The sequence below is a fragment of the Saccostrea echinata genome, unplaced genomic scaffold (genome assembly GCF_033153115.1).
Source record: "Saccostrea echinata isolate AGI-Se365-2 ecotype Australia unplaced genomic scaffold, CSIRO_AGI_Sech_v1 ptg000019l, whole genome shotgun sequence".
Classification (NCBI taxonomy): domain Eukaryota; kingdom Metazoa; phylum Mollusca; class Bivalvia; order Ostreida; family Ostreidae; genus Saccostrea; species Saccostrea echinata.
The window spans coordinates 2,321,578-2,334,282 of NW_026889768.1; the positions used below are offsets into that span (position 1 = coordinate 2,321,578).

At 34.1% G+C, this 12,705-nt stretch overlaps 1 protein-coding gene across 1 annotated transcript; it reads left to right on the plus strand.

The window, feature by feature from the left end:
- Positions 1-265: 265 nt before the first annotated feature.
- On the plus strand, positions 266-10,754 carry LOC133189665 (uncharacterized). The gene is made up of 15 exons (XM_061325064.1): positions 266-398; positions 628-729; positions 1,536-1,634; positions 4,729-4,827; positions 4,960-5,051; positions 5,296-5,647; positions 5,774-5,971; positions 6,089-6,390; positions 6,487-6,992; positions 7,110-7,267; positions 7,523-7,650; positions 7,735-7,826; positions 7,964-8,127; positions 8,305-8,429; positions 10,274-10,754. The coding sequence occupies exons 1-15, from the start codon at positions 294-296 to the stop codon at positions 10,752-10,754; spliced, it is 3,003 nt and encodes a 1,000-aa protein (XP_061181048.1). The 5' UTR covers positions 266-293.
- Positions 10,755-12,705: the final 1,951 nt, after the last annotated feature.

Sequence of the window (12,705 nt, forward strand, 5' to 3'; positions counted from 1 at the left end):
GTGGAGTTTACTCCCAAATCGAAAGCTGTCAAATGGAAACATTTATAACTTAATTCAGTTTCAAACGATGTCAAATATACATTTTTATCAAATGCTGAAACGATAAGACTTAGTTAGAAACATTTGAAATGAATAATGCAATGGTCATTAACATACATTAAGAGTACTCCTGGGTAGTTTTATGTTGCAAAAGACTCAGAGGTATTCAGATACTGAGTTCTTTAATGATGAAACGTTGTAAAATCTCAGTGTCCATGAACAGAAGTAGAAGACGAAGACCCGATAGATACGAGATGACTTTAAAGGAGAGACAACTCTTCGTGGCGGTGGATAAAGGACACACCAAGATGATAGAAATACTGATCTCGCAGGGCGCAAGCGTCAACTGCCGAGCTCGGGTAAGTGCACTCGCCGCCATCTTTGTTTTCAGAACATCGTGACACTTTATAGACAAACATTCCACTTGAGATGAAGAAAAAACATAAATAAATTAGGTTGACTAAACATACAGTAATTAGGAATTCACGTTTTACCTCTGATGAAGCTTACCACAATGATATTGCATAACCGGATTAATAAAACTATGAATTCAAACAAACATCATGCATTGTTTTCAATAATTTCAAGGATGATGGAGCAACACCTTTGATTAAAGCAGCTAAGAATAGAAATCACGTGGTTCAAAAGTTACTCCTACAAAGAGGAGCAGATATCACTTCAAGGGATGCGGTAAGAACCGTTGTCAAACACGTGCTGTACACACCCTGCCCGGTACCTTCTACCAGTATACCCTTCTTCTTAATAGTCTGATCAGATTTTTTTTTCAACATTCAAATGCATTTTAGGAAGGGTTCATCTATAAAGAAAGCTAATAATGCAATTAATTGATTAACGTCCATTATGTACGCAGTCACTCACCCAATTACATACAAGCGCGTTAATATATCCCCCCAACCTTCGTTGCGAGGGGATATTCATTCATTAGAATCCTGATTACCGATAAAATTTTTGTTTATTTAGTTCTCCTGAAACACTGCAATACATTATCAATAATGAAACACGATCAACAGGAATACATGTATATGTTGATGTTTGCTTTTAGTGTCAGATACGTATCTATACGTATATTTATTTTGGAAAATGACTGTGTTCAAAATACGTCTTTAAGTGTACATTAAGAAAAGTCGTATGCTTATCAAATATTAGTATGTACCGGCAGGAGATGCTTGTGCAAAACTGATCATGAATATCTAAGTTATTTTGTAAATGTTTATGAACTGCAATGTTGGTGGCCAGTAAAAATAAATAAATGGACATAAGATTAAAGAGTTAGGAAAAAAATCTATCTTTTATTTTGAAGATAAGTACTTTCGCAGAGCAGTAAGAAAGTTAACACTGTATTTAAGATAATTAGCCTGTATTCATCATACCATTTTTTATCTGGTAAAAGAAAAGTTTTATTTATAATATAGTACTATAGCTTGTATCTCCAAGATCCAAGATGGTAAAATGTGATTTGTATCTCTACCATACAGCTGGGACTGTCGGCGATTCATTACACGGCAGAACCAGGGGACACGGAAACCCTTAAGTTGTTACTGGCTTACCAGTCACCAATAGACACCAGAGATGTGGTAAATATCAGAATTCCATCTTAACACTCCAAACAGTGTAACTTATCATAGCCAGAGATGTGATAAATATCAGACTTCCAACTCTACAAACAATGTAACATCATAGCTAGAAATGTAGTAAATATCAGGTAAATATCAGGTTTTTATCTTAACACTTTCAAAAATGTAACTTATCATAGCCAGAGATGTGGTAAATATCAGACTTCCATCCTAAAACTCCCAACAATGTAATATCATAGCCAGAGATGTGGTAAATATCAGGCTTCCATCCTAACACTCCCAACAATGTAACATCATAGCCAGAGATGTGGTAAATATCAGGCTTCCATCCTAACACTCCCAACAATGTAACATCATAGCCAGATGTGGTAAATATCAGGCTTCCATCCCAACACTCCCAATAATATAACTTATCATAGCCAGAGATGTGGTAAATATCAGGCTTCCATCCTAACACTCCCAACAATGTAACATCATAGCCAGATGTGGTAAATATCAGGCTTCCATCCCAACACTCCCAATAATATAACTTATCATAGCCAGAGATGTGGTAAATATCAGGCTTCCATCCTAACACTCCCAACAATGTAACATCATAGCCAGAGATGTGGTAAATATCAGGCTTCCATCCTTACACTCCCAACAATGTAACATCATAGCCAGATGTGGTTAATATCAGGCTTCCATCCCAACACTCCCCATTATATAACTTATCATAGCCAGAGATGTGGTAAATATCAGGCTTCCATCCTAACACTCCCAACAATGTAACATCATAGCCAGAGATGTGGTAAATAACAGGCTTCCATCCTAACACTCCCAACAATGTAACATCATAGCCAGAGATGTGGTAAATAACAGGCTTCCATCCTAACATTACCAACAATGTAGCTTAACATAACCAGAGATGTGGTAAATATCAAAATTCCATCCTTACACTACTAACAATGTAACATCATAGCAGATAAATTCTAATTTAACTTTTTTTCTTAAAATTTCATTCATATATATATTTAGTGTATTTTAGTAAATTAAAATAAACTTAACGTTGGGTGTCGTCTATTGCCACACTGCAAGAATGTACACGGCGTTATGACGTTTCTCTTGGCACTCATTTTCAGCTCATCCGCAACTAAGATATACGCAAAAAGGAAGGAATAAATTTAGAAATAAATTTTGAACAAAGTTCAAATAATTTAAATACAGCAACTCAAATCAAGACGCTTCATAGCAAAATGGCAGTAAAAATTATGAAAAGGAAGCACATGAGAGGTTTAATGAGATATGCGGATTAACTGAAAATAAGTGCCGAAAAGTAACGTCATAACGACGTCGGTAAAATTCTTGCCGTGCGACGATTGACAAAACCTAATGTTGTGCTTGTCTTAATATTTTGAAAAGTATTTTATATAACGGAATGGATTTTTAAAGTGAAAATCAAAATAAATAGAGGAATTAGTATATGAATTTTCGTTGATAATATTCAAAATTAAAAATTTTGTAGCTTTGTGACATAACAGTTATGATCAACCCTCGTAGTTATCCATACTTTAGATAGAAAAATATAAATGATTATCATAGGAGATACATATATACTACATGTAGTATGCAATATCCTAATTATTAGAAAAAAGTCACCCAGAATTATCATGGTTTTTCTATTCCAGAAGTGTGCTCTATTTGTTTGATGTCAAAGATTGACTAAATCATAAAAATACGAATTAGAATAATGAATATTTAAAAACCCAACTTTTTTATATTTCAAAAGTAGAGAACCATTTTAAAACACCTATGTTACCCAAGCAACATCTATCGTGCAGTTAAATAATGTAAACATGCAAGCTGAAGATTGGAATTATTTTGATGATTTATAAATCAATCAATATTGAAATAATAATAATAAAAAACCCAAAAAGCATGTCATAAAAAATTCTGTATATCTGAGGTTCTTTACGCCTGTAGTGCCTGTACCCGAGGTTCTTTACACCAGTAGTACCTGTACCCGAGGTTCTTTATGTCAGTAGTACCTGTACCCGAGGTTCTTTATGTCAGTAGTACCTGTACCCGAGGTTCTTTATGTCAGTAGTACCTGAACCCGAGGTTCTTTATGCCAGTAGTACCTGTACCCGAGGTTCTTTATGTCAGTAGTACCTGTACCCGAGGTTCTTTATGTCAGTAGTACCTGTACCCGAGGTTCTTTATGTCAGTAGTACCTGTACCCGAGGTTCTTTATGTCAGTAGTACCTGAACCCGAGGTTCTTTATGCCAGTAGTACCTGTACCCGAGGTTCTTTATGTCAGTAGTACCTGAACCCGAGGTTCTTTATGCCAGTAGTACCTGTACCCGAGGTTCTTTATGTCAGTAGTACCTGTACCCGAGGTTCTTTATGCCAGTAGTACCTGTACCCGAGGTTCTTTATGTCAGTAGTACCTGTACCCGAGGTTCTTTATGTCAGTAGTACCTGTACCCGAGGTTCTTTATGTCAGTAGTACCTGTACCCGAGGTTCTTTATGCCAGTAGTACCTGAACCCGAGGTTCCTTAGGCCTGTAGTACTTGTACTCGAGGTTCTTTACGCCTGCAGTACTTAAATCCAAAGTTCTTCACGACTGTAATTCTAGTATCCGAGGCTATTTACATCTACAACATTTGTATCAAAAGTTTTACACATGTAATACTTGTATCCAAAGTTCTACACCTGCAACACTTGTATCAGGAGGTTTGCTTTGTTTAAAAGATCGATTAAATTGAAAAGAAAATTACACTTTCATGAATGGTTTGGGTATATATAGATGTAGACTTTGAAGACTTGCGTGGAATCTTCTAATGTAACAAGTGATTGTTTTGGGTATTGAATATTTTGAAAATTTGCCTAAGGAAAGATAGCGAAGTGCTAATACAAACAGTATCTGCTGTAATATGTGAGAAACAGTTTGCTTTCTTATGACCGAGAGTTACATAGAACATATTTTTTACAGTGGTTCTTTACAAGGTCTAAAGTCAGATTTAAGTAAGATTTTTCAGAGTTGTTACATGTCTCTCCAATTTTACTTGCCCGAGGGGCGTATTCTTCAATTTAGATTTTCTAATTTTCAGGAGGGGTGCACGCCTCTTCACTACGCCGCAGATCGCAATAATTTAGCAGCAACAGAAATTCTCATCTTTTGTGGAGCGGACGCCTACTCTAAAAATAAGGTATACCGTCAATGTTCTATAATTATTTGCCGTTCCTAGCTGTTCTGATGCGACATGTTTATGTAAGTTCATACTACTGATAAGACTTAAGTTTAATTTTACGTTTGCATTATAATCATTATTTTTTTAAAGAAAGGAGTGTGCCCATTTTCCATCAACAGAGATGAAGCCTTTCGAAAAATCGCCAGTCAGTCCAGAAAAGTTCTAGAGGGTATAAAAAACAAGTATGGCATATTTTGGAGTGATTCATTTGTTCTTAAAAGTTAATTTGGCTGCAAGTTCCATTACAAATATATTGTAACATTTTTTTGAAAATGGTATTTCATCATTTTTCACCTGTGTTTTCTTCCCAAAGTCATAAAACTAATATGCTTGGGGGTACCTGTGAACATGTTATGTTGGATATTTCTAAATATGCTAATTTGTTTGCTCTCGTATTATTATTACATGTGCTGTTTTATTTTACAGAGATGTAATTATACAACACGATGAACTCCTTCCAGGAAAGGTTAGTTTCCTTGAAGACATTGAACTGAAAATATTTACTCCCCACAATTTTGATCTGACTAGCCTCAGTTTCTTGTGTAGACGTGTTCGTCCGGAATTCTGTATGGAATCACTGAAACCTGTCGGGAAAGAAATCCTAATCAGTGATGCGTTTGAGTATATTACGTCCACTGTTCATGTAAGAAAAATGGTAGAGCTGGAAGTTCCACTTTACGATCATCCTGATCCATATGAAGTAATCCAGATAAAAACGAACGAAGGTGTTATAGAGGATCCATCTGCAATAGTTGAAGGACCAACAACATTAAGCGAGGTAAATGCAACTGATCAAATTTTCATTTTTTTAATAAACTATTTTAAAACCGATGGAATCTAAAATAAAAGAATAAAAATATACATGTAGTTTAAATTAATTGTGCTTTTCTTTGGATTTTTGTAGCACTTAGGAATTTTGCGATGGAAGTTAAGAATACGTTTGGACATTACAAAAACAAAATCTTTCATACTAATCACGATACCAAAGATGGAGAAATTTCCCATAGATTCTAGTGGAGGGGAGTTTGTTTCTGGGGTGGACAGATTTATTAACATAAGAGTTGCCCCGTATACTTTCCATTCAGGGACAGTCAACTTAGAGGTAATACAGATATTGTTATGTAAGCTAGATATAGCTTAATTTAAAATTTTATAAGTAAATAGATACAGAAAATGTACCAAGCTTTGATTGGATACTATTCTGGGGAGTTTCTTTTAGGTCATTCCAACTCCGGTGTATAAACCTGAACAGTACAGGGATGTGTTATCCATTGGTCACTTCTATGACCTGCACCACAGTCTGGGCTGTAACAAGTTTCAAGAAAATGGCGTTACCTTTACTTCTCCTTTACCTCACGAGTATGAAAACGAGGGAGAACTATGTGTATTAGCAGCAGATATTCCAGAAGATTTCGATCCCGACTTAGATGAGGCTCTGGACGAAAATGTTTGGGATGTTTTGAAAAGAGATCCAAAGACGAAGAAAGGAAAAGTTTCCTGCGATCTTTCTCACTTCTCAACGTATGTATTGCGAAGACAAGAAAACAAAAAAGCCACTGTTGTCATTTCAAGCACTTTTCATCAACAGTAATACAAGAGAGTGTTTTGTTTTTTCAGACATGTATTGGCTGAAAAAAGGAAAGGGGCCACAGACAAAGATTTAAAAATACAAGTCACTCAACTTCATACTAAAGCACTGAAAAGAGCAAAAATAGTCAAGTTTTTTGCTGTAATTAAAGCTGTGCCCGGAAACCTTTATTGGACGGTTCTAGAGTGTACAAAACCTCAGAAAGTGAAAGACAGACTGAATCATTGGAAGGCTCAGGACTTTATTGTGCTGAATCCTGAATGTACTGGAGAATTTGATACATATGAAAAACAGGAGTATGATATTACATTGTCTGGTAACATTAAAAAGTTTTCTGGAACGACCAAACTGGAATTTCACTCAAAAAGAGATAACTATCAACACATTGTTATATCCATGTTAAACAAGGAGGAACCCCCGTGCGGCGCTCTAGATGTTATGGAAATTCCCAAAGAGAAGGAGGTGACCAGTATCATTCTTTGGCTCTCAGATATGCCTGTTAAGGAAGTACCTAAGGAAGAAGATACATTTAAAGGTATGATATCGACAAGCAGACTCGGTCAATAATCAGAGTTAACCGCCCAGGCTTTAGAAATGACATTTATTACGACATAATACATGTAATTATTATAATTTCTTTTTCAAAATAAAGGTTTTACCAGAGAGAAACTGCTCAGGGAGATTGCTTCTAAGCTCGGTCCTGAATGGGTTCAGTTTTGTGTTTTGCTGGGGGTTCCGTTTCACAAAGTGGACAAAATTCGTGTCAAGTCGACAACAAAAAGTGCATCGGTAGAAAATAAAGTTGTTAAGGTTAGTGACTGAAACGAAACTTAAAAAGTTTCGAAACTAAATAAAAGTTTCCCTAAACAACTGACCATTATTACTTTCATTTTTTTTTATATAAAATATTCAAACAGAATTTGATGTATTCTAAAGAAACGGGTTCCCTACATTCATAGACCATATAGTTAAACAGCTTGCAGACATCATTTCCACAAAAGTACAAGCTCTGAACTTACAGCAACAAATCTCTATTAATAAGAAACAGAATTCTGTTTCAAACAGATATTGTTAGAATGGCGGAAAAATTCTCAGCACCTAGACGATATGGGAGTGGTGGATCTAGTCACGGCCCTATCCAGAGTGGGGCGGAACGACATCTCAGAACTAGTTCACGAGGATCTGAGTGAATGGTATTTGACAACATAAAATAATGTAAATAAATATTTTTTATATATTGTCATTTTTAGGCTTACTCAAGATTTATTTCTTTAAAGGTTGAAAAACAATGAATTTGAGAAGGGTGACAGGTTTTATAAGTGGGCAGAAAATGCCATGAAAGGAACTTTGGAGATATCGAAAAATGAAGGTAAAATTAAAAGCGCTGAAATTACGGCCAAATCGCATAAAAATTTAAAAGTTACAAAATTTGGGATTTTTCCTTACTTCTCTATCTTTTTTTTTTTACTTCCACAACAGTTTACTCTCATTATTTCCGTTTTGTAGATTACCCAGAACCAATGTCAGACGAATTTTTCGTTCTCCTCGTAGAAAAATTTGCTAACCCGGATTTTCAGAATTTAGGTGTGTTGCTAGGAATACCAGAAAATCAAAATGCCAACATATTTGCCGACACAACTTTTCCTAACTACCAGTATAAAGTTTTACGTGTGAGTTACCGATTCCTTCCAGCTTTGTTGCATAAGCATATTTCATTAAATTAAACTTTCTTTCACTGAGGAAAAGTTGTTCTTACAGCATTGAGGTCTCAAGTCTCAAGAAGCAATGTTTTTAACAGAGATTTTCCTTCATATTTTTAATAGTTTTGTTATTAAAATCTCATTTAGATGCTGATTGTAGCACGTGAACTTCATGAAGACCGCATGGAGGCTTTAATAGATCTTATTAATGCTCTTCAAGCCACTGAAAATTACGACGCCGTAGATTGGATTCACAACTGCAAAAATGAATGGTATTGATGCAATGACTGGTTCTGATAATGTTTTAATGTAATGGTTCGCGATAAAGAAGAAGGTGCAGTTTCAGCTTTATTGTGCCCTAAAGATTTAATGTTTTCAAAAAGTTTTGAAACTGGCTTAAATATTAGTTGAGTATATGACTGCGATAAATCAGGAAAGAATATGGCATGGAGTACCATTCTGACGTCTTAATCATCAAAATTACCCATTTCCAGGGTTATTTTCCTTAAGAAAATATTGTCCACAGCCGTCGCCCACTTTAATTTTCGGATATGTTGTGTAAAATTCTTTGAAAAATAGCATATCTCAAAATATTTGTGGGCGATGCCTGTGGACAATATTATCTAAACGAAAATTCAATTGAAAATTGGTGTCTTCTGCAACTTTTGAAGAAAGTACGGGAAAATGCACAAATTTATGACGTAACTATTGCTTTTAGAAGGTCGTGTGAGAAAAATGATTTGTATGATCTTTCTGCATGGAATTTCAGTGATTCAAGCATGAGTTTTAATTTTTTTACATCACTTTTATCTTTACGAAAAACACAGGGCAAGATTTGTATTGAAACCGTACCTTGTTCTTTTAGGATAGTAACGATTCACAGTTCACTAAAATTGGTGTAGCACAAAACGTGTTCAGAAATATTTTTCTCTACAAAAGGTTGGAGTCTTCGCAGTACTTTTTTAATGCAATATTATCCCTGAAATCAAACGCCTACTTGAATATTTACAAGTATAAATACCTCACATGATATATATTAGGCAGACCCCCTTTAGTAAGAATTTAAAAAAAAGCATTTCTTGGTTTCTTTTAGTATTATTATTTTTTTCAATTTGACCATGTAGTCAGAAAAGATTCCACTTATTATTGGAAGATTGATTCTCTAAGCTGGTAAAATTTGGAAATTAATATACAGAAATTAATTGCCTATTGTGCATATTCAGCATAAAATATATTTAAGAAAATATTTTGCATAATAAATGTATATGTGCTTTTTATAAAAAACTTGATTTCTAATTGGAGACCTAAAAAAAGCCTAGTGTAGTCATGGCGTTGTAATATGTTATTCCTTTGAAAACAGAACTCAATATTTGCTTAATTTTTTTAGCGTTAAACAAAGAATCTATAAATGAATGTGAATGGACGTAAAAACAATAATACATTTAAATTGCCAAACTAACATATAGAGTATGCAAATGTTTTGAAACTATTAAAAAATTCATAGAGAGCATGAAATCAAAATATTTTTTATAAATTCATTTTCGGCATTTTTCTTTCGCCTATGCTTCCATTCAAATTAATACAAACTGAATCAAAATCAGAACAGAGAAAAAATACTTCATTGTTTGTATCTTTATCTCTCTTCAGGATGAAATTTTGTTCAATTTAATTCAAGGAAGATGTACTTCATTTAAACCTAAGTCCAACTGATGGCAAATAAGTATAATAATCATTAAGACTTCCACTAGTCAATTAGTCCTCTCTTTTTCCATTTAGACCAAACGTAGGTTCATTTGAAAAGAGGTTGCATTGTTTATAAAGGAACAAATATTTGTTTGTTTGTTTAAAGTTCCTTCGAGAATTTTACACTCATATTGAGACGCCACCACTTCCCGGTGGAGGTCTGTACATTTAGGCCTTTACTCGGCACTTAGGGCCTTTGAGCAGTAAGGGATCTTTTTTTGTACCAGCACTTACTGCGATACGGAACCTCGGTTTATACGGTCTCACCCGAAGGAGAACAAATATATTTCATTGAAGATACAGATATTTAAATGCAAGATGATTTTGCTTTCTTGCTTATTTATTTGCTTTGATTTTTTTTTTATTTTGTAAGGTCAAAAAAGAATAAGGATAAGAGGAAAATGACGAAATTTCAGCTTGATCTGGAGAGATCTATCAGGAAAGAGGCGGGAGAGGAGGATGACAGTGAGGTAGAGGAGGAAGAGGATGAAAACGACGAGGAGATGACTCCTCAAGCAGTCCACAAGGAGGCTGGGAATCTTACCTCAGAACAAGATGAAAAATACAAGTCCAAGCCCGAAAACAAAGAAAAGGGAGATGATGTTGAAAGCAGTGGAATTTATCAAAAGGCAAGCGAGAGCACTTTTGGGACATCTAAATTCGATGAATCTGAGCTTAAGGAAAAGAAAAATATCGGGCAGACATCTGACAAAGGAAATGAAGCGGATCATTTGTCAAAAAATCAATCAAGTGACGAGTCTGATGTTAGTGATGAAGAGGAAAAGGCAGATGATGTTAACCTGTCTGCAAACAACACTCGTAATTCAGAATCTCAATCTGAATTAGCAAATTAGATAGCAACAATGGAAGAAAAGATATTTGAAGTGAAATTTTCCTTGAATTATGCTATGAAGTGAACGTTACGCTGATCAAAAACAATGTTTTATAAATTAAAAAATTCTGCATTTTTATTTAGTTTTACGAAATATATTCAAAATGTAGATAATTGTGGTTTACACTGGAATTAAAAAAATACCGTTACATCATCGATTATTGAAATTGTAAAAAAAAAACCAATTGATCCAGTTCTGAATTACAGATAAGAAATATATATTTCTCTTCAAAATAATGGGAAAAAACAATTAATGGAACGGTATAAATAAGGTTATCTGCCTCTAATATTAATCTTGAAATTTCATTGGTTGAGAAGAATACTGTATCAAACCATACCCCTCTAGGTTTCTATATAACTATTAATATGGGAAGTTTGAAAGGAAGATGGACAAACAAGGCGTGCAAAACCTATAGCTTCAAATGTATAAAAACTCAAAATTCTTACCAATTTAGTTCTTATCATTGAAACCCAATAATTTATGAAAAACAAGTTTTTTGCGGAAAAAAATTCTCTTGGTAAAAATTATTCTATGGGAAAAAAATGAGAATTTCTTGAGATTTAATACCCAAGCTATATTTAGTTTTTTGTTCTTCAAGACTGAAGAATATTTTTTAAGAGACATGCTAACACACCATTTTACAACTCATTCTTGAATATCTGGACTTAGATATTTCAGAAAAATACTAATGTTCTGTCATAAAAGTGTTTTTAAAGATAGAGTAGGTCCTTGCTCCAGTTTTTGTTAAGCAAGTAATGTATATTTGAATATATAAAATGAATTATCCTTGGCATACTTATTATATGCTGAAATATTTAATTTGTTATTAAAATCCAAGTCAGAATTGTTTGGTTTGTTTTTTTAGACTTATTTTTTTTTTTTAAAAATTGGGGTGTTTAAAGGTCGCAGATAGTGCGCACGGCCCAGGGTTTAAACGTCATAAGCTTTAAATAAGGTTTTCGAAATAAAATCTTTTCTTCACAAAACAACCCAAAACTTAAAAATTAAATGTGAGTCAAATAAAGCGATTGTCTTCATTTTCTAATATTTTTATACTACTTGTAGGACAGAAAGTGTGTGAAAAGCCACAATAAATATGTTTCAAAAATTGAAAGAAGCGACGTCGGCCATCCAAATGAATCGCGTCCAATCATGAAATTATTTTTGATATGGTTGAAACGAAGTCAGAGACAAACAACATGTAATTATTCAAAGAACCAAAAATTTTGGAATATATTTAGTTCATTGAATTGAAATTAATAAATACTATTTTCAACGTTGTGTATAATTTGAGACACACTACAGAAAGTGAAAAACTACTGTTATTTGATGAAAAAAGGATATCCATACTCACAAAAACCCCTGTTCATGCACTGCTAGGAGACAGGTTCCGTAGGTCGAAAGTTCAACCCCAGGTTGGGGCAGGAGTGAGAATCCTTATAAAGTGAATTTCTCTGTTTTCTATATTATTTCTTCACTTAGACTTTTCTACTTTATACACAACCATTCCCCACGATAAATTAAAGGCCAGGCTTTTTGATATAATTGACAGCTGCTTTATCAATAACAAGAGGCCCAAGGGCCTTAACGGTCACCTGAGTATAATACAACAATTTAGAAGTGAAATATACTGATAGATGAAGCTTTGTTGCCCTAAAGCAAGAGAAGTAGGAAGATCAGGGTCAACAAAATAATTAGTCTAGTATTCAGTATCAACTCATAAATTAAGTTCTAATCTGTCCCCCCACTTAACACTATCACCATGCAGACTATTAACAAACTATTAGTGCTTCTGTACTATTTTTAAACCCATATTAAAACCTCTAGCAGTGACCTCTCTTATGGTCTTTGAAGAACTTTTAATAAGATAAGTTATTTTTGTCTCATTCTTATTTATCTATTACTTACAGGT